Source organism: Trachemys scripta, chromosome 12 (genome assembly GCF_013100865.1).
Source record: "Trachemys scripta elegans isolate TJP31775 chromosome 12, CAS_Tse_1.0, whole genome shotgun sequence".
Classification (NCBI taxonomy): domain Eukaryota; kingdom Metazoa; phylum Chordata; order Testudines; family Emydidae; genus Trachemys; species Trachemys scripta.
Genome location: NC_048309.1, coordinates 17,182,362 through 17,205,346, shown reverse-complemented (window position 1 = coordinate 17,205,346; position 22,985 = coordinate 17,182,362). Strand labels below are relative to the sequence as shown.

Genomic DNA, 22,985 nt, shown 5'->3' with positions numbered 1-22,985 from the left:
GTCACTTCCTATCACAGTGACATTTCTCTCTTTGTGGTGACGGTGCCACACTGGTGCCACCTGACTGTGGCTATGTCTACGCTGCCATCGTAGCAGAGGCTAGGCATACCCATACGAGCTAGCATGGGTAACTATTAGGGTTGCCAATTCTGGTTGGACGTATTCCTGGAGATTTAATCACATGACACAATTTTAAATTAAAGATTAATCTTTAATTCCCGGAGACTCCAAGCCAATCCTGCAGTAATGGCTGAAGCAGTGTGAAATGGGGGAGAGAGGGGCTTTCCCCTTTCCTCCTCTGCAGGCCCCCAGTTGTGACCTTATTATCAACCCAGACACGACGGCCACGCCTCTCCGTCAGGCCACACCCACTCTCCCGGCCCCTCCCCTTTTCCTACCCCCGCCCTCTCGTAACCATTGGCAACTTTGTGGGGGGTCAGAGGTCACGCCGGAAGACGGGGGAAGGTAGCGTTGGAGGAGTCACGTGACGGATCCAATATGGCGGCGCCGTGTCCCTGGCGCTATTGCCGCTGCTGAGGGAGTCGCGCCTCTTCTAGATCATGGGGCCCCAACGCGGCCGGAGCCTCTGAGCCCCGTTCGCCTCCCCTGGCGGGGCCTTCGGCCATGCAGCCCCCGGCCCGGGAACAGGACACCCGCACCAAGAGCATGTTCGTCTCCCGGGCCCTGGAGAAGATCCTAGCGGAGAAGGAGGCGAAGCGGCCCCCGTACAGCCAGCTGCGGAGAGCCTGCCAGGTGGCGCTGGGTGAGTCCGCGCCTGGGCCCTGTTCCCCGGGAAGCCCCCGCCCCCGCGCGGCGAGGGCTAGCTGCGGGGAGCCTGGTGGCGGAGGGTGAGTCCGGATCGCCCCAGGTCCCTTGTATTCCCTGGGGGGCCCATTCACCCTCCTTGGCAGCTGCGGGCACCCTGACAGGTGGCGGAGGGTGAGCCGGATCGCCCCCAGGTCTCCTGTATTCCCTGGGGGGCCTATTCTCCCTCGTAGGCAGCTGCGGGGACCCCGACAGGTGGCGCCAGGTGAGTTTGGATCAGGGTCACACTTAGCCTTCCTTTGGGGGATGGCCATTTCCTTTGTGTGCCCCCGCTCCGGTAGGGGAGAGCCAGCCCTAGGTGTGGCTGGGCGAGCCCTGCCGGGGCTGGGAGTTCCCTACTTCCCCCGGCTGCGTAGAGCCAGCGTGCAGTCCGTCTCTGCCAATGGGCAGTGACATTATCAGTGACTGCGACTGTCATTAGTTACCATTCTGCAGGTTAATCGGCCACGTTGGATCCTCTTTGGTCTGTGAGCAAACAGTGTGACTCTGGATCTTCCTGACTCTTAGAGACTCTGTTATTCTCTGGACAAATTTGCTTGGGGGAAGGAAAACGAGGCTTTTTTTTTTTTTTTTTTTTTAAACTCAGAGAAAAGAACAAGGTCCAATTGATTTACTTCTGATGTTAATGTAAAATTTAAATGCTGTCTGTAGATTCTTTTTAAACTAGTTCAGGGGCTATACAGCTGGAAACCAGGAGGGACTGTCAAAAAACTATCAACTTTAAGAACAGTTCTGTCAATCAAGCTGATAATTCTTTGACATCTTTTTTTATTCTTCAAATAATAATCTTCTATATTAGCCAAGTTAATGGATTTTGGGAAAGTTACAGTGTATAGGATAATGGAAATTAGAGTTTGGGCAGGAGAGGGAATGGCATTTGGTCAACCAGTCCAGTTTTTATATTCAAAATGACTTCTTTTGTTTGTGTTCTTTAAAGGGATAACATGAACTTGAATTTTTTTAATCAGTTAAGTTTCAGGTCCTATATTTACCCTGGAGTACTTGTAAAGCCACAAAAACTGTAAAACCAAGTGTTGCTATTTTTGTTTTGTTTCTTTTTTAAGTGTATTTCCCCTAGAGCTGTGTGAAATACATAATAGGTGGAAAGAATCATTGAGTATGCAGGGAAAACAATGAAACTGACTAGACATGAAGTGCTGTCCCGTGCACTATGTAAATACCCTCCTTCCCCCCCCCCCCCCCCCCCCCCAAAAGACACACTCCACCCCAGCTCTGCCTTATAGAAATATTCTGGAGTTAATTGTATTAACAGTAGACTGGGAGGTGGGATCAGGAATCAGGTATACGTGTGATTTGATTTTTTTTTTTTTTTTAAGTTGACTATTTCTGTTATGTGGTGGTAGTATTATAAATATTGCCTTAGCGACCCCAGATTCAGAAACCCCAGTGAGGATTTGGGACTCCATTGTACTGGGTGTTGTACAAATGCACATGGAAAAAATAATCTATGCCCCAAAGAGTTCACAATCTAAAGCTCCCATCCTGGAATTGGATTTGTATATAGGCACAGGAGTGTGCATTGATCCAGTTGTAGGCCTGTTGTCTAAAGTAGTAAGATGCAATAGCTGTGATAAATAGCATGTTTCTAGTTCTTAAAAATGTGTTTAATAAACAAGAGATAATAATAATATGAGTAATACAGTACTAGCTACCAGTAGATGTATTGATCTTGGTTTGACTATTTGACACTTGAAGTAAAACAAAAAAGTGAAATCCTGTGATGCTAATTATGGGGGGGAACCCAATTTCATTGTACTTGTCTTTCACGGGATTATTTCTACTAGTGAATAATTAACAAAAGGAAACTAGACAATTTTATCAAACTGCAGAATATCAAAAAGCACTTAAAGCGGTGCGGTCAAAGACACTAGGGCTATTAATAAAATTCCCTGTGGCTCAGGCTCTGATAAGAGTGATATAAATGAATTTGGAACTAAGTTCTTGTGTCACTGCATATAGACTGTCTTTGGGGGAAAACTGGTGGTGATGGTTGGTATGAAGCTGACTCTTCACATTTTTGGACATTTGTTTCCAAACCTGTGTCAGGCACAAAATTGGCCTGGGCAGATGATAATCTATTGCTCAACTATTGCTGCTCATGTAGAGCCTTGGTTGCTACATTGAAGGAATCTCTACAAGTTATGTTTGGTGAGTGTTGCCAAATAACTTTTTCAGCAGCAACATGAATACATTCTCTTCTATTTATACTTCCAGGTATTAATACTTCATTTACTAAATTTTCCTCCATATCAGATGAACTCCTTTCTATTCCAGGTGAAGAAAAATAAGTTACATTGGAGTTCATTGGTGTAATTCATAATTAATGAATCTTAAACTCTTTAAATAACAGTTATCAAGTATGTATAGTATGAAATGCACTGGGGAGTGTGGAAGTAACACAACCCTTGCAGTCTGAGAAATTGAGGATAGACTGCCTAATCCAAGGGAACTACTATGGGAGAATAAGGCTGCAGAATTGTTAAGAGACTTCTGTTGTTAATGAGACCTGTTTTCTCCGGCCACTCAAATCTTAAACACTCCTATAATTGTGTTGCAGAATATCAAAGAAATAATCTAGCACTCTTTTTAAATTAATGATTTGCCAGCAGAGCTAATCTAGTGAAAGAAGAGCTCAGTGAATTAAGATGAATTTTGTTTTGTGTGTAACTAACATCATGCAGTTGTCAACTGTCTCTTTTGAAATTCCTTGTTAGAATACTAATTTATTAACAGATCTTTATTGTTTAATGATACTTCAATTAATAGCATGCCAGAGCATAAAATAGCGAGTGAGACCACAATACACTAATATATCAGTGACCCACGCTACCTGTACCTGTGGAGAACATGGTGCACTTATGATGGGTTCTCGTTCTAAATAACTGGAGGGGGTGAGGTTTGCTACTCCATTGTTCTAAATAATCATTTAGTTCGATTGATTACTATCTTGATATTTAACCCCTCAATAAAACTTTCTATGTCCTGTGTAATAAACTTGAATCCGATAGCACTAAATTTGGGAGCTTAATTTTTCTCTCTAACTTTAAAATCCCACCCCTATTACTCTTGTCTTGATTTTTTTGAGGGGCACATTCAAATCTTTTAAATTGTATAGCTGTTCTTTTAATGTGTGGGATTTTGAGCCTTGACAAGATAATGCACATGTCCTTAAATTGATTTAGAAAATAAAATTGTTGATATTCTGCAGGTCCCATAACTGAATTATTCTCATAATTGTATCTTCCTAAATTGAATGTATACAAGTAACTGAGAAGTTCCACAGCTGTACTATAAAAATATGAAAGGAACTGTGAAAAGCTGGACTTTCTTCTATTAAGCTTGAGGACATATTTTGACAGTGGGAATAATGTTCATCTGTGAAATTTGAAATCAACCAAATGTGTATGTAACATTAATCAGTTGATGAGAAAATGTCCCTTCACATGTGAATTGCCCCTGAATGTTGTGGTGATTCTTGTCAAAAGAGGTGGAGGTACTCTTGCTCTGTAATTTCAAGTCTTTGGTAACTGATGATTTTCTAACAAGATTCCCACTCTCCCTGGTTACAAATAGATCAGCAACCTGCAGTTTTCTCAGAAGAGCTTCTCAATGTCTAGCATAAAGCTCATCATAGAAATGAGAAACATACTGTGAAGATGTTTAAGTTGTATGTTAAACAGGAGTCCAGACAGGAATGAAAGGAAAGGACTTTCCAGTCATGCTCCTAACTATGTCAGGACCATCTATGGGGCGAGAACTGTCCTGCCTGTTATCTGTAGCAACTTGTTTCTGTAGACTTTTCTGAGTTGAGTTGTATGGTATTGGGTGTAGAATAAATGGAGTCTGAATGATTCCTTCATTCGGAGACTTGCTTCAGCAGTGCTTGTAATAGTAGCTTGTACCCTTAATGCTTGTAAACCCCAGGAGAAATTGAATGGGAGAAATGGAGCCTTTAAACAGAGACTCTGTTCTCTGGAGGACAGTGAACTCAAGAAAATTGGTGTAAAATAGACAAGTATCCAGAATGTCGGGATAAATAGCTGAATAATAAGCATTTATAGAATACTATAGGCATTTATGGCACTTTACAAATGTATTGGAACACAGGCTTAGAAGAGCTTACAATGGGATATAGACAAGATGAAACATAGGGCAGTAATTAAAAGAAAGACACAAGACTAGCCATGCATATGGTTGCATTAAAGTGACATGGCAGTATTTTTAAATGACAAAACTATGCAGCCAGCCTAGTAGCGGGTGAAGGCATAGGAAATCTCACATGTATCTACACTTCACCTTTTTAGTTGTGTGTGAACACGTTTATTAAATTGACTCTAAAATCAAAGTTAGATAGGACTGCACAGTTGTTGCTTGTTCTGTTTAACCTTAAGCTGCAGTGACCTTTAATAAACATCTGTGTGGTGTATGATACAATTTACAATCTAGCTAGTTAACATAATAATTAACATGTGTTTGAAACAAAGCCCCTCAGTTTTACACTGTCTTCACTAGACTTCCCGTGTGGGTGGGTGGGTGGGTGTGTGTGTGTGTGGGTGTATAACAGCTGTTATAACCCCAACATAGTCAATATGGGTCATTTAAAAACCAGAAACCAGACTCTTTCCTCCAGGGATTTGGAGCAATTAAATTTTTGAATTGCTCCGCTCCGGCTCCGCTCCAGCTCAAGGCAAAAACTTACTGGTCCGCGCTCCAACTCCAGGCTCCTCTCCAAAGCCCTGCTTTCCTCCAATCTCACCCTTTTTCTAGTTAAGACAAATTCTAAGTCGTCTTGACCAGACCGGCTGAGAACAGGCAGGGTGTGCCTCCAAGCGGAAGGTCTTGCATCACCACCAGCAACTTTGTCTAGAAAGGCTGGGGAAAAACATTTCCAATAACTATTCTGAGTATTAAACATAGTTTTGAATTTCATTGCCACAGGTCTATCCAAGGCACAATCTTGATTACAAGTTAGCAACATATTCTGCATTTATATTAAAAAAACAAAAATCATCAGGCAGGGATTAGACCAGGGGTAGGCAACCTATGGCACACGTGCCGAAGGTGGCACATGGGCTGATTTTCAGTGGCACTCACACTGCCTGGGTCCTGGCCACTGGTCCGGGGGGGGCTCTGCATTTTAATTTAATTTTAAATGAAGCTTCTTAAACATTTTAAAAATCTTATTTACTTTACATACAACAATAGTTTAGTTATATATTATAGACTTATAGAAAGAGACCTAAAAATGTTAAAATGTATTACTGGCACGTGAAACTTTAAATTAGAGTGAATAAATGAAGACTGAGCACACCACTTCTGAAAGGTTGCCAGCCCCTGGATTAGATTTACTGGTGCCATATGCCAGCTATCTCTCTAGTACGGCTTGATCAAACTATGCAGAATTGAAGCTTTTAATAGTTTTGAAATAAAGTTTGTAGTCCTAATAGTTGCAAAGAAAATCACTTGAGGCAGACTGCCTGATTCTGCAAATAAAAGCAGCTCAGAGAAATGTGAAAATGCACTCTTCATTGAAGCCTAACATAACTGAAATCTCTTCATTAAGTGTTACTGCTGATTAAATCATAGAAAGATTCAGTTGTTTTGGGATTGTGGGCAGAGCTTAATTCCACTTTCCCTATCTAGTCTGACTTTTGGACCTCGGCGTTTTGAACAAATAAAATGTCTAGCAAAATGCCAATATGTTAAGCAAATTATTCCTATCCTCAAAGTGTAGTGCATGTGAAGAACATTCTACTGTAGTGATATAGGTTCAGGCCACCATGCAATAAGGGCAAACAGATGGTTTATCAACATGTTGCCTTTATTAACTATGCAGTAACAATTTTATTAAATTATTTCCCAATTATTTCAGCTTCCAGCACAACTTGTAGAGTCCTCTTAGGGTAGCTTTGCCTGTTCAGTCACTATACTCAGCATTCCCATCACTGTGGCATCTGGACAGCAAAAGCAACAATCTTGTCTTTTATGGATAAATTTGACTACTCCCTGTTTCTTCTTGAGTTAGTCTTTGTTACCTGACATTATTTGCCAAAATACAAAGGAATCCATCTGGTTCAGCTTTTCTCTTCTGACTTTTATTCCATGAAGGTGGATTGCAGATAGCTTTTTTTCTGACATTTCAAGATTTTGTTTAAAGCATGGGGGGTGGGATTTTGTTAAAAAATAGTGTCTCCTTCAATGGATCTGCACCCTCTATGTATTTGGATTCATATCGTTTTGTTTTTGTGACCAAAAATAATTTTATTTCTGTTAACAGTGCAGAATCAGCAGAGCTTAGGGAGAGGGGGAAGGATTGTATTCTAGCTTGTTTGTCTGTAGCAGAACTGCTAGATTCTGGAATTAAAATGTAGCTATTGCTAGTGATGCATGTCCCATAAAGCAAACAATTTGGCTCTTGAGTTCCAGCCTGGATTTGCAGGACTAGTAGTTAAAAATCCGTTTTCTTTGTAAACCGTGCAGTTATGTCAAAAGAGCTGCTCCCTTCATACTTTATCCCTGATGAAGTAATGCTCAGGAAGTTTGGTTGTAATCTTACTGTTTCAACCCATTTAAAGGGCTAAAATAGTAGAAGCCTTTCTCTCTCTCTCTCTCTCTCTCTCTCTCTCTCTCTCTCTCTTTTTTTTTTTTTTTTTAAGAGGCCACAATTCTGGACTGTCTTTTTTCTGCTCCACTCCCCCAAAAAGATGTGGCATAGTCCATCTTTTGAAAGAAGTAGGTTTGTCTTGGGCTGTTGCCAGTAGCATCTTGTGAGTTTGCCAGAAAAATAAATTAATGTTATACATTATGTTCTCGCCTTGACATTAGGCAAAACTCTTGATGTGGAGTATGTCCTGGAATGGTTTTTAAACTCACAAGCTTGAGTTGCGAAACTACTATAGCCTGTATTCCATGGAATTTTGCATAAGGGGATGCTGTCATGCCACAGAGAGTCCAACATTTAACTTTTCTTGCCCAATAGTGCTTTACAGAAAACGAATGAAGCCACACAGCATGCTTGTGGTGTGCTAGTACTATCACTATTTTACAGATGGTGTAACTGTGGTAGAGCAATTAAATGAATGGCCTAAGTTTCCACGGCGAGTCAGTCTCAGAGCCGGAAGTGGAATTTAGCTAACCTTTCTCTTGATCCTAGAATGTCTCTGGTCACTTCCTGAATGGGTCCTGCCATGCTTTAAATCTTGAGCTGAGGGGACTGTCATAATATTAGGCAGCTGAATTTTACTTTAAATCTTGTGTTCTAAAGCTTTTGCTTGTTCTTCTGCATTATCCTTGAACCAGACAGAATACCTTATGCAATGACTGGTGATAGTAGATCTCAAATCATCAGCTCAAAAGTTCTGGAAAAATGTATAGACTTGTATCTTCAGTGAGTATTGGTGTACAGGATTTTAATCCTAAAACTATGTGGATATTAACCTTACATCAGAATTGTGATGGGGAAACAGCTAGTGTATGATTCATAATAAGGAGTGTATTTTGAGCCTTGAGGACTAAGAAGCAAGGTAGCTTCCCTTGCTATCTGATGGAATACAGGAAGTAGCTAAGGCCAGTTCTATTCAGTTGGAAACGTCGTTTTTCATCGGTTTGCAAACTTCAGTCTGGTATCTGATGCAGCATTAGAGAGGAAAACAGACAGCTCTGATCCATTTAAACAAAATTGATTACATGCAAGATAAACCAATTTAGTGGGGGAAGGAAACTCAAACAAATGATTTGAACTATGTGAGAGATTGAGGGCTTATTTACATGCGGAAGTTATTTCCATAATAAGGTAGGGTGTGAATTTAAAGTACTATAGCTAAGGTTACGTTTTAGTCACGGGTATTTTTAGTAAAAGCCTGTGACCTGTCCATGACAGTAAACAAAAATTCATAGCCCGTAACCTATGCATGACTTTTTTTTTTTTTTACTATATACCCCCTAACTAAAACTTGGGCCGAGGGGCTGCAGGTGCTCGGGGGTGCCCTAGGAGCTGCAGGGACATGCTGGTGGGAGCCAGGGACCCCCCCCAGGCTTGAGCCCCCTCCCACACCCAAACCGCTGCTGCTGGCCCATGAGCTGCACGGTTTGGGCAGCCCCTGAGCCAGCACTGGCCGCTGGAGAAGTCCAGGGAGGTCACGGAAAGTCACGGAATCTGTGACAGACACGCAGCCGTAACTATAGCTATTGTGAAGTAACTCCCTATGTAGACACTTATTTCACAATAAGAATGTCTTTGTAGATATAAACTAAGCTGGAAAGAGGGAATCTTCTGAGAATACGAGTTACACGGGGAGTTATTCTGGAATGGCTATGCTGGTTAAATTCCTCGCATAACCAAGCCCTTGCATTACCTGCTGTTTGAGCCAAGAAATGGCTAGCCTAAGCAGTAGGAGATAAGCCTCGTTGTGTAAGAGTGCTAGTGATCAGTTTACATACAAGCATGACTGTTTCAGAGAATGATTAACTCTGTGTAATTCCAACAAAATAAAAAGATTAGTTTTTAAACAGCTGAAAGGAAGACTTAGCTGCAAAGTTTTTTATGACAAAATGAGCATTAATGACCTCTACCAAACTCAGTGACCACATGAGATCTGTCTCCCCCTGCCCCACCACCTGGGGCTGCTGCCATAGTTTCATCTGGTAGACTATATAACCCAGCCCAATCTCTACCCCATCTCTCTGATAATGCTTAACTTTACTAATACGAGTGATCTCATTGAAGCCAATAGGACTATTCATGTGAGTAAAGTTAGTTTAATCAACACAGAGTATTGTTTATCTGGCTTTTGATAGCACTAGAAGGAGAAGCCACCACCAGTTATAAATCATTTGTTTTTCTTTCTGAAATTTAAGATCTGATCAGCAAGCAATCATTTCTTATAATTGAAAACTTTGCAAAAATACTGCTTACAGCTATGTCAGGTCTACACTGAAACCTGTTTGACAGGACCACTCAGCAGTCATCTCATAATAAAACTCTGAATTTTTATAATTCCTGCCATCCAGGGAGCTCAACACATTTTATACATTAAGCTACACTGCCCACCTGTATCTCAACAAACCACATAGAAACAGGATAGTTAGCCATGACATACTATGGGTCTCATTACATGCTTTTCAAGATCTTGCACTTCATTAACTCGAAGGATGTTACTCAATCTTGCTGCTGCCTCTGATGTGCAGAATAGGTAGCATATTGTCCAAAGAGTTCAGTCTGTTCTTGTGCAATTGCTCATTGTTGTCTGCCCCTTCCCTTCTTTTAATCGCTGAACACATTGACCTGTAGTGTGATATGGAAGGATAAGTGTGGTATTAGGAGTCGAAGGTCCCAAGTTCCAATTCTGGCTCTGTCACTAACTGATCTTATGCAGGTCACTTCCTCTCTCTTCCATCTCCTCGTGTGTAAAATGGGGATAATAGTACTAATTCACTTACCTACTTGACAGGCACACTGGGGATTCATTCTTGTAATGTGCTGTGTATAAATGCTAGATATATGTAAGGGATGTATAGTTGTCTGAAACACTGCAAGTTACTGTACCAATCAAAAGCATCTCTTGTTGTGATCAAAGCTGTGGTGTGTTTTTACAATGGGATTCTGCAGCAAGTCCCCCATCTTAGTCTAGTACAAATGTTAGAGAAAACCAGGTAGAAGCTTCTCTCGCCCCACCACTCCCACCCCAGTCTCAGTGACTGCTTTTTGTTTACCCTGGCACTTCTCGGAAGTGTGAGAAATGTCTAAAGTTTGAGTGGACAAGGCCCAGTTGTGGGTCAAATTCTAGGGAGGCTAAGTGAGCATGAGGGGTTGTTTAGAAAGGAGTTGGAATGAGAAGGAGCTGTTGAGTATGTAATATTATTCAGAACTGTGGCACTGAGACACAGACACAAGCTACAGAAACAGTGGGAGGAGGAAGGATCCCAGATTTAGAAAACGTTAATGTCTTTTTCTATAAAATGAGTCTAATACCACCTGGAGAGTTGGGAGGCCCAACTAGGTTGTTAAAGCATTTTGAGATCTTTGGATAGAGAGCACCGTAGAAGTTCAAAATGTAGTTCTGGAATAATAATCTATCAATGTGCCATTGGTGCCACAGTGTCACCAATACACAGTGACACGGTCACAAGTCTTGATAAATAAACGGATCCATGGAAATATGTATCCTGGGCTACTTGACAAAGGTTGGAGCGATGGCACCCAACTTTCATAATATTAACATGACGCTGGAGGGGTCCATTGGAGAAATATATTTGACACCACAGAGATGCATCACTATTTAAGCATGTTGTTTTACAGACAACTACAGGCTCCAAGTGAAGGAGGTGTGATGATAGTGTTTGAGTCCTGGAATGCTCATAGGAGCTCTTTGCGTTCCTCCATTCACTTACTATTCCTTGCATAACAGAACTCCTGAGAATGAGCAAAGTTATTAGGATACTCAGGTGACCCCAAAATCATCTGAATTTGTGCACATCTAGTCCAAGGCTAATGACGCTCCTCCAAAGGTGGTTTTGAAGAGCAAGTACAGAGTGAATTGCCCATTGTCCAGGATTATCACTTGAAACAAGATAAGATACCGACAGTATCCTGTCTGGGAGTTATAAGAGTATAAAACTGCTATCCACAGCTAGTGAAAATTAGGTCACTGTTAAAGTACTGGGATCTTAGATTATTATGTGTTCTGATTTCACTGAGAGTGTGGCATAAAGGCTAAAGTAACATTTGCCGTGTGTACTTCTGATTGGTGGTGATTGCTGTATTGACACTCCTGAAAATTTACTGAATTTAAAAAGTTCTGCTGTTAGTGTACATCCAAGCAGATTTATTTATGTTTGGAAGCTTTGTTTAATATACAACAGAAGGAGTAGCAGACACTAATGATATATAACTTCTAGTTTGAGACTAGTTTACTTCATGACAACTGGCATGTAAATTCAGAAGGTTTAATCACCATTTCTGTTGAATGTTGTCGTATCTTCATTGTTGTGCCTTTTCTTTTTTTCCCTAGATGAAATAAAAGCAGATCTAGAAAAACAAAGGTAAGTTCTTAATACAATTTATAGCAACCTCTCTTGCTGCTATTTGTCAAAGATTGCACACTAGTGAGCGTGCAAGTATCTGAGCAGCAATTTTTGCAAAGTACAAACAAGCTTGCTTATTGGGGAGAGTTTGAATAGCTTTGGTACGGTCTGTGTAAGGAAACGTGTGTATGTAGAGAGTACTAATTATGTAATGCTCGTGGTTGTGGGTAATCAAGCCGTAACTGCCAGCACATTTCATTACAAATAACTGCCACATTTCTGAAGGATGCCAATTTTTCACTTCCTTTTGTTAACTAGGTTTGTCTCTTAATAGTCATGACTTAACCATATTTGTTCATAGAAAATCCTAGTCTCTTCTTTTTATGGTTATTTTGTGTTCAATAATGCATGTTTTTAGTTGTTTTGATCACAAATGCTGGTCTGCGATAACATTTAATTGGCTACAGGTCAGCCAAGTCACTGGATTTCTTTCCGACATTAGCAACTCTGTGAATCCGTGTTATTACATCATATCTATTTTTGTGTCTCTCTCTCTCTCTCTCTCTCTCTCTCCCCCCCCCCCCCCCCGGGATGGTATACTATTAATCTGAGTATCTTAATGGGAAAATCTTTACGTTCTATGCATCCTCCAGTGTGTTAGGATGGTGTTTTGGAGTTGGATGGGGATAAGCTGACAAATGGTAATGTTCTAAAACTTAATAAAGCGGAATCTAATAAAATATTTAAGCAACACTGTATCTAAATTGTTAGTAAAAGCTAGAGATGGCTTTCGTGGAAGAAAGTAAACGTGTGTGTGCGCGCTTAAGATCTAAATGCAAAATTAAAAGTACTTCCCAAAAGATTCTGACATTTCTTGGGGTATAGGGAGGGGGAATTCAGGACCAACAGAAGATATTTGAGTCTCTGAGACTGATCTTTCCCTAGTCGCATCATATTTAATTGTATTTCCTTTAAAAATGAAGTTTCAGTATGAACATCAAAATATAATCTGAGGGCTGTAGTTTTTCTCTTTGAATTAAGAGCAGATTTATGGACGTATAAAAATTCAGTAGTCATTTGAATCTGTGAATCACAAACTGAGTGGAAAATTGGAGAGAGTAATTGTCAAGGCCTATTTACCTGTTAATGCTAAGAGAAGCTACACTTAGTGAAACACTCTGAGAGGAGTAAAGAGCATGATGAAAAGCACTACTAATTCCTAAATGGATAAATGGCAGTTAAAATTTATTTGCACACTTGAGTCCTAATCTTCAGCTAGTATATATGTCATAGTTTCACAGATTTACATCCTTGGTGTCTGTCTGTAAATCAGTTTCCAAAATCATCACTGGCTTCTCCTCTCGCTCTGCTACCTACCAAGAATAAAAATGTCCATCTCAGTCTCAATGTTTGTTTTCAGATTGCCAGTTCGGAAATGCAAGGAATTCATAAAGGTCTCTTAAAAAAAATTTGCAAACACATGGCCCTCTGGCCAGTGACTGGAAACTTCTCCATTTATTAGCATTTTCACTTCTCGTAATGTTGCTTGTTACTTAAAATATTTTGTCAAGTCACCAGTCCCCCAGAAAGCTTCACATGGTCTCTAGAGAGCTACTCTCCGTTATCACCAAGATTGTAGAATTGTAAGACTGGAAGGGACTTCGAGATGTCTTCTAGTCCAGTCCCCTGCACTCAAGGCAGGACTAAATATTATCTGTAGACCATCCCTGACAAGTGTTTGTCTAACCTGCTCTTAAAAAATCTCCAGTGATGGACATTCTGCAACTCCCTGGGGCAATTTATTCCAGTGTTTAACCACCCTGACAGGAAATTTTTCCTAATGTCCAACATAAACTGCCATTGTTGCAATTATTTAAGTCAATTGCTTCTTGTCCTATCCTCAGAGGTTAAGGAGAACAATTTTTCTCCCTCATCTTTGTAACAACCTTTTATGTACTTGAAAACTATTGTAATGTCCCATTCTCTCCCACCCCACCACCCAGTCTTCTCTTCTCCATACTAAACAAACCCAATTATTTTAATCTTCCCTCATAAGTCACATTTTCTAGACCTTTAATCATTTTTGTTGCTCTTCTCTGGACTTTCTCCAATTTGTCCACATCTTTCCTGAAATGTGGTGCCCAGAACTGGACACAATACTCCAGTTGAGACCTAATCAGCGCAGAGTAGAGCGGAAGAATTACTTCTCATGTCTTGCTTACCACACTCCTGCTAATACAGCCCAGAATTATGTCTGAATTTTTTGCAATATGGTTACACTATTGACTCATGTAGCTTGTGCTCCACTATGACCCTCAGATCCCTTTCCACAGTACTCTTTCCTAGGCAGTCATTTCCCATTTTGTATGTGTGCAACTGATTTGTTACTTCCTAAGTGGAGTACTTTGCATTAGTCCTTGTTGAAGTTCATCCTATTTACTCCACACCATTTCTCCAATGTGTCCAGATAACTTTGAATTTTATTCCTATCCTCTAAAGCACTTGCAACCCCCTCCCAGGTATTGGTATTGTCCACAAACTTTATAAATATACTCTCTCTATGTTTATTTATCTAAATAATTGATGAAGCTATTGAACAGACCCGGACCCAGGACTGATTCCTGCAGCACCCCACTCAGTGTGCCCTTCCGGCATGACACTGAACCACTGATAACTACTTTGTGGGAACGGTTTTGCAACCAGTTGTGCATCCACCTTATACAGTAACTCCTTGCTTAACGTTGTAGTGATGTTCCTGAAAAATACTTCTTTAAGTGAAACAATGTTAAGCGAATCCAATTTTCCCCATAAGAATGAATGTAAATTGGGGGTCTTAGGTTCCAGGGAAATTTTTTCTCCACACAAAAGACTGTGTGTGTGTGTGTGTGTGTGTGTGTGAGAGAGAGAGATGTGCGCACACACACAGTATAAGTTTTTTAAACAATTTAATACTGTGCACAGCAATGATGATTGTGAAGCTTGGTTGAGGTGGTGGAGGAAGAGGATGGGATATTTCCCAGGGAATGCCTTACTGCTAAATGATGAAGTAGCACTCGGCTGAGCCCTCAAGGGTTAACACCTTGTTAATGTAGCCTCACATTCTATAATGCAGCACAAATGGAGGGAGGAAACACAGCATGGCAGAGAGAGACACAGAAACACACCGTGTGTGAGAGACAAGCATTGCCCCTTTAAATACGCTGACCCCACTCTAAGTACACTGCCTTTTTAAGTAAATCAGCAAGTTGAGACAGCAGCTGCTGCCAGCAAGCTCCCTCTGTCCTGAGCCCTGTCCTGTCCCCCCCCTGTTCCGTGGAGATGAGGATCAGGAGCTGGGGGAGGGGGACACCCTGACATCAGCACCCCTCTTCTCCCCCCCCCCACCGCACAGCAAGCAGGAGGTTCCCGGGAGCAGCTCCAAGGCAGAGGGCAGGAGCAGCACATGTCAGTGCGGGGAGGCACAGCTGAACTGCCAGGCAATTGATAGCCTGCTGGGTGGTGCTGCACAGGGAATTTAGGGGAGCTGATAGGGGGGCTGCCAGTCCACCCTGGTTCCAAGCCCCCACCAGCTAGCTCCAACGGTCTGCTCTTTCTGCAGGCAGTGGACAAAGCAGGCAGCTGCCAAACAATGTTATAAGGGAGCATTGCACAACTTTAAATGAGCATGTTCTCTAATTGATCAGCAACATAACAACAAAACAAGGTTAACAGAGACAACGTTAAGTGAGGAGTTACTGTAGTAGTGCCATCTAGCTTGTATTTCTCTAGTTTGTTAATGAGAAGGTGATGCAAGACAGTATCAGAAGCCTTATTAAAGTCAAGATATACCACCTCTACTTCTGCTTCTCTCTCCCCCCTCCCCCCCGCGCAGCTTGTTACTCTGTCAAAGAAGGCTATTAGGTTGGTTTGACATGATTTGTTCTTGACAAATCCAAGCTGACAGTTACTTATCACCTTAATATTTTCTAGGTGTCTGCAAGTTGATAGCTTAATTATTTGCTCCACTATCTTTTTGGGTACTGAAGTTAAGCTGACTGGTCTGTAATTCCCTGGTTTGTCCTTATTCCCCTTTTTATAGATTGGCACTATATTTGCCCTGTGGAATCTCACGGGTCTTTCATGACTTTTCGAAGATAATTGCTAATGGCTCAGATATCTCCTCCATCAGCTCCTTTATTCTAGGATGTATTTCATCAGGCCCTGGTGATTTGAAAACAGTAATTTTTAACTTTCCTATTTTAGCCTCTGAGCCTACCTCATTTTCACTGGCATTCATTAAGAGATTTCCAATTGCTACTAAACTTTTTGGTGAAAACTGAAACAAAAAAGTCATTTAGCACTTCTGCCATTTCCACACTTTGTTATTGTTTTCCCCCCTCAATGAGATCTGTTGTTGAATTAGTGGGCCTGTTTTTTCTCTTACTTGTACTAGTGTAAATGGAGAGTAATTCCACTGAAACCACAATGGCTTAAAATAATATAGGTGAAAGGAGAATCTGACTGTATGCTATTTGTGAGGAGGGATGTATCAAAATGATTAGCTGTAATATAAGAAAATCTGAAGTTGGATTTTAAAGCAGATTGAGTCTTCAGGGTTTTAAAATGTATTCAGTTTTGTAGGGAGAAACTTGCATCCCTTTTACATGCTGCGGCGTGTCACTTATATCTGCTTTAATTTTGAAGAGGGTGAAAATGTAGTAGAATTTTTCAGAACACAAGCAATAATTTTTTTCCTCTTAAACTAGGCAAGGCACTGTCTCTCCACCAAAAGCAAACTTCATCGAAGCAGATAAGTATTTCCTTCCATTTGAGCTGGCCTGCCAATCAAAGTCCCCCCGCATCGTCAGTACCTCACTAGACTGCTTGCAGGTAAGTATTCTGTTTAAACAGGAATAGCGTGAGGTATTATGGGCAAAATTGCAGGTCTAAAATCTTTTGTCCTTTTATTAGTAATCGTGACAGTGAAGGAGTGAATTTAGCCAGAACATGTACAATTGCTCTGACAAAAACCATTCTGTATTTACTCCTGCTGGAATTCTGTGCCACTGCACAATGGAGAATTAATGTTTTCTGCAAAATTTTATCTCCACCACCACCTCTCCCAGCACTCCTGCCGGCCGTCAGTCCCAGGTGGCTGCGGTGCCGGGAGTGTGATTATATTGTGGTGTTTTGTCAAAGCAACACATCATTTTTCAGAATTTTAAAATACTGTGCACAGAATTTTTAATTTTTTGGTGCAGAATTTCCCCAGGAGTAATTTATATATGTAAATCACACAATAGGGCTTTGCAAAACTTGGCTGAAAAATCTTGCTGTGATCTGAAAGCTTGTCCCCAAAAGATCCTTTTCAGCTGCCTTTCTTGAAGCAGTTTTTGAACTAAATAAGCATATGTCAGCGTTAGCTTTTCAGGCACTTCACCATTTTACATAACGTGGTAAAGCATTCTGTATAAAGATTTGTAGGTGGAAACTAGCATTCCTAATGGGGCCATTGTAGTAAACCCTTAAACTGCCTTGTAGCACCAACTTGAAGTCAGTTGGAGTTTTGGGTGCAGGATCAGGGCCTTTGATTATTGTCCATTTTTTATCAGCTGTTTCTAATAATTTAAAATGGGCTTTTTCAGGAATTTCACTATTTAAGCAGACTTGGTCTTTCTGGGGTGTTAAAAATAACTCCAAAAACCAAAACTTGCTTATGTTCTAGCAGAAAATTTTGCTAATGCACATTTGTATTCTATTGACTATTATATGGACTGGCATGAAGTCCTTTTATGATGGCATTTTGTATCTACCTGCTCATTGCTGGTACAAAGCTTGCAAAGGAGCTGTTTAACTTGGAAAAATGTTTGGTTTCTTTAAAGCTTTAGTTGTCTGACGTATGGACAATCCGAGCATACATGTGACTCAGTCTGGTCTGGCTCATTTTTGTGCTGTCAGCAAAGGTGAACATTGTCTTGTAGGAGGCTGTAATTGGTTAGGAGAACTGTACACAAAAATCTTTTCCTGCGCTGTATTGCAGGTGTCTTGTAACTGACCATGTGTAATGCTCTAATCTCTAATCTCTCCACTTAGAAACTCATTGCATATGGACATATCACTGGCAATGCTCCAGATAGTGGAGCTCCTGGAAAGCGCCTGATTGACCGGATAGTTGAGACCGTTTGCAATTGCTTTCAGGGTCCTCAAACAGATGAGGGAGTGCAGTTACAAATAATTAAGGTATTTCAGTTCACTATTTTCTAAGGTTCATTTTAGGAATTTGTTTGCTTAATGGAAAACTCTTTCCATCTTGTATGTTATGCTGCAGCAATAGAATTCCTAAATCTGAAAGCCTTTTTAAGGGCCAGATTCTTCACCTGCTTATACTTTATGCAGTCTCATTGATTTCAATGGGGTTTTCAAAGGGTGTAAACTGGTAAGGAATGGGGACTATAAATCTATTTATTTTGATTAAAAATTAAAACAAATTGATCAGCAATTGCTTGAGACTACATAAAATTAGAGGCATATGTCGGTGGCTCAGTAGATATTAGTCCACCATACACTGTGCTCAAAGATCTGGCATGCTATAGTAGCTTCACAAGTCTGGTTTTGGTCCAGAAATATTAGGGTATTGCAGGTGAGAGCAGAAGTTTGCCTGGTGGAAATCCAATAATTTGATGCCAAACGTTAAAGCTTCCATTGGTCAAAGAAAGGAATCTGTGACTGATTGTGAAGGTGGAGAGAGTCCTTATTTTCATTACAATATGTCGTCTTCGATGCAAACATTGACATACTTTTAAAATAACTGCATGGACTAGATCATTTGATATCTCCAATCTCTTTACAAATTTCAGCTATAAAATCATAGGGTTAGAAGAGATTGTAAGGGTTTGTTGTGTAAACTTCCTCCAATCTAATTTTGATTTCAAAGAAATAGTCTATAAAGGTGGATTGGAGTAGACGTATATTCCATAACAAAGCCACAGCCTACTTATTTACCTGTGTAAATCTTCTAAAATATGGTGGTTCCTACTTATTTAGATTTCAATTTTACTCTGTGTGTGTAATGGTGGGTTGTTTTTTTTTGTTTTTTTTTAGGCTCTTCTTACTGCTGTGACATCTCCATATATAGAAATTCATGAAGGAACCATCCTTCAGACTGTTAGAACCTGTTATAACATCTATCTAGCCAGTAAAAATCTCATTAATCAGACTACTGCCAAGGCTACCCTCACTCAGATGCTGAATGTTATTTTCACCCGGATGGAGAATCAAGCTGTATGTCATTATTGCTTTTACCAATCCATCTTCTTTAATGTTTAGCCTTGAAAAATGAACACGCTACTCTTTTTTTTTTTTTTTTTTTTTTGTGCTGTTGTGATACAATATCTCTTCCTCGGTAGTAAAGAAAATCTGGGCCAAATTCTGTTTTGAAATGTGTTACTGGCAACAGAATTTGATCCTGTAACTTATGCTTAACAGAGCTGCATAAAGAAATGGGGACACTCTAGAATAAAGCTCCCTCCCCCTGACCACTACGAAAGGACTTTTTATTCTGGATTTGCCCTCAGAGAAATTGTACTCTTTTAAATGTCAAGAAAACGCAGCTCTATTAATCTTTGCTAATCAAATACCATACATGCAGGCATACTTACAAAAATGTTTGATTTGATCTTCAAAATAAAGCAGTTCATTACACAAGCAAAGCATAGAGGAGACTTTAGACAAATGCAGATGTAACTTTTTATTAAACATGATTAGTGAATGAACTCAGTAATAGTCAACATTTGAAAGTAAGGGAAAAACAGGGCTCAAATTTGAAGGGGGTTATGTTTATGCAAAGCTAATCTGTCAAGTGTAATAGAGCAGCTTGAATAAAATTTAAGATGAAAAATCCACAAAGCTTGTAGCTAGAGCAGAAAGATTGGTTTCTAATTAAATCTAATAGCCATTAAAGCGGGGGTAGTGAATAGGCAGAGCGAGGGCCAAATCCGGACCACCAAACACTTTTTTGAACAGACCCTGAAATCTTTTTATTTATTTATCATTATTGGGGTTTTTTTATTATTATTTTTCTTCTCTGGAGTTTGTACCTTGACCAAGAAATTTGGACCGGGACAAAAAATAATTTGACTACCTCTGTCTTAAAGTGTGAACTTGTATATATTCTTGGTGTATTTCACAGTCTGATGCTTAAGTTATGTGTTAAACTTCTCTTTGCTCTATTATGGGGTGTCTTTGGAGAAATAGTATTACCTTGTTTTTTAGATACAAGATGCCAGAGAATTAGAAAAACCAAATCAACTAAAATCCCAGTCTCCCATGATTCAGGATATGGCAGGATCTCCGAAGATTAATCTACTGCGTCACGGCCAACAGGAAGGAAAACCGTCAACCCCTGAAAAAACAGATTTAACAAATGGCGAGCCTGAGAGAACCGAAAATGCAGACCAAAAGCCAGAAAGAGATCGGACTCCTTCAGTCTGTGGTAAATAAGATCGTGTTGCTTGTGCTGACTTACAGTAAAATGAGTTGCCCACAGGGGTAATTCTAAGTATATCCCTATACATTCTTTAAACTCCCATCTTTTTTTTTTTTTTTTTTTTTAATGGCTCGTTAAATCATGAAAATAACACTGCCTTTCTTTTGGCAATCAGGTCTGCCTCCCTTCTCCTCCCTCCTATTCTCTACTTTGGGGCACAACCCACCATGGCTCTAATTTCTTGGTGTGGAAAAGCATGATCATGTTAGAGAAGTTGTTGAAATGGGAGGTTTAGTTCCCATAACTGCAAGTCTTATCTAGCTCTGTAACTGCCAAGACAAATATTCTAGGATAACACATTTACAGCATTTGTCTTGCAAACTTGTCAGTGAAAGTGGATAGATATCCTTGGGACTCAAACATTTTCTTTACCAAAGTGTAACCACTTTGAAATGAGTGAAATGTTATTCTTGAACTACTTGGTAATATAAAATCTGTGTGTGCCGGGTTGTGCTGGATTTTGACCTTATTGTTTTCAGTTGGGGGGTAAATGGGGTTGGGGGAGGAATGGAGAAGGTGAGGTAAGGTGTCTAGAAACAGAGCTAAAGCTAGTTGAAAGTCCTGGGGGGGGAAATAGTATGTGAACATCTATTTCAAAGATTTTCATAATCATAGAATAATGCTACGCACAAGGGTCAGAATTAAGGCTGCCTCTGCAATTTGGGCATTTCTTAATCTTTGCTTGACTTTCATAGTTAATGTTCTTTACTGTAGGTATTTCGTTTTATTCGGTAAAATAGTACTAACAAATTTGTGCTTATTCAGTAATATTTGACTGTAGTAAACAAAATGTAGTGTTACCTACATAGTGTGGTGGTGGTGGTGGGGGGGTTGTATGTATAAAATGCCTTTAAAAGAAAACACTAAATTGCAGTATTCTTCTTACCTCCCCCACAAAAAATCCTATTTCTTGGCATATTTAATCAGAGGAAACCACTGATGGAGGCAAGGAAATGGTTACAGCCATCCTGGAGGATGTGGTCGTATCAGCTGTTAAAGGTAAAACTTTACTTGGGAAAGGTTCTTCCGATATGAAACGTATATATTTATACAGCTTTTGCCTTGTGCTTTTAGAAGTATGGAATGCCTTTTTCCTTAAGAATTTATTTTGAGATCTACAGATGTTGTTGAGCCTAATAAGGCCTGTAATAGGAACACTGTCAATATCCTTCCATATACAGTAACTCCTCATTTAAAGTCCTCCCGGTTAACATTGTTATGTTGCTGATCAATTAGGGAACATGCTTGTTTAAAGTTGTGTAATGCTCCCTTATAATGTTGTTGGCAGCTGCCTGCTTTGTCTGCTGCTTGCAGGAAGAGCAGCCCGTTGCAACTAGCTGGTGGGGGCTTGGAACCAGGGTGGACCAGCAGCTCCCCTAAGTTCCCTGTGCAGCAGCTGCCCAGCAGGCTAGCAATTGCAGCTGTCCCTCCCCCCACTGCCATGTGCTGCTCCTGCCCTCTGCCTCGGAGCTGCTCCCCGAGACTCCTTCTTGCTCTGCGGGGCGGGGAGGTAGGGGAGTGTGTGTGGTGTGTGTGTGTGTGGTGTGTGTGTGTGTGTGTGTGTGTGTATAGTATATATAAATAAAATGTCTTTTGTCTGGTGAAAAAAATTTCCCTGGAACCTAACCCCCTCATTTTACATTAATTCTTATGGGGAAATCGGATTTGCTTAATATCGTTTCGCTTAAAGTCGCCTTTTTCAGGAACATAACTACAACATTAAGTGAGGAGTTACTGTATCACAGTAACCCTTCCTCTGGCTGAAGCTGAGACAAGCTCCCTCTAGCTGATTAGTGCTGCTCTTGTCCATCAACCACAAGTGTCACCTGTGCACCCTAAGAATTTGTCTGACATTGATATTTTAGTGAGTTTATTATTGCAAGTATTTATTTGGGCTTTCTCGTCTTTTTTTTTTTTATTTATTTAAGTGGCTGAAGAAAAGCATGTTGCAGCTGAAACAGCTACTCCCCCATCTGAATTAGAAGCAGCGGATCTTGCCCCTGCTGGTGGTATTAATGAAAATGTACAAACGAATGGAATTCCAGATGACAGACAGTCTGTCTCCTCCACGGATAATCTGGTAAAAACAAAACCCCCACACTCTTGATTTTCTTTGGGGGGAAAAAGATAAATCAGAAAGTGCAAAAGGACAGCATTTGGTATTTAAAATTAGGTGTGGAACAGTATGTTCTTAATTTTTGCTTTGCTACCTGAAAGTTTGCATTATAAGAGCATGAAAGTAAGATCAGGTTGCATTGTTTTCATGTGAGTGCTGTGGTCTGAATAGTGATAAAATAGTCTCATTCCTGAATGCCTGTAGATATTGGTGAATCTTCATGGTTAGTCTGTCTCAATACCTGGATCTTAGTGGCTTTCAGTTTTTCATCTAAAAGTTTGGAATTACTTCTTTTTGATACAGAGGGTCCTGTGGCACCTTTGAGACTAACAGAAGTACTGGGAGCATAAGCTTTCGTGGGTAAGAACCTCACTTCTTCAGATGCAAGTAATGGAAATCTCCAGAGGCAGGTATATATCAGTGTGGAGATAACGAGGTTAGTTCAATCAGGGAGGGTAAGGTGCTCTGCTAGCAGTT

The 22,985-nt window shown here is 40.4% G+C and overlaps 1 protein-coding gene across 3 annotated transcripts in view; it reads left to right on the top strand.

Annotated features, from left to right (window-relative positions):
• The first annotated feature begins 467 nt into the window (after window positions 1-467).
• Window positions 468-22,985, top strand: part of ARFGEF2 (ADP ribosylation factor guanine nucleotide exchange factor 2) — a 58,445-nt gene continuing 35,927 nt past the window's right edge. Inside the window, exons 1-8 of one of the 3 annotated variants that reach the window (XM_034787921.1) lie at window positions 468-763; window positions 11,856-11,886; window positions 16,614-16,737; window positions 17,941-18,087; window positions 18,949-19,128; window positions 20,119-20,338; window positions 21,320-21,391; window positions 22,321-22,472. In XM_034787921.1, coding sequence (XP_034643812.1) covers window positions 625-763; window positions 11,856-11,886; window positions 16,614-16,737; window positions 17,941-18,087; window positions 18,949-19,128; window positions 20,119-20,338; window positions 21,320-21,391; window positions 22,321-22,472 — 1,065 coding nt within the window. In that variant the 5' untranslated portion in view covers window positions 468-624. The remainder of the gene's footprint in view (window positions 764-11,855; window positions 11,887-16,613; window positions 16,738-17,940; window positions 18,088-18,948; window positions 19,129-20,118; window positions 20,339-21,319; window positions 21,392-22,320; window positions 22,473-22,985) is intronic. The other 2 variants (XM_034787920.1, XM_034787919.1) reach the window with 2 other exon arrangements.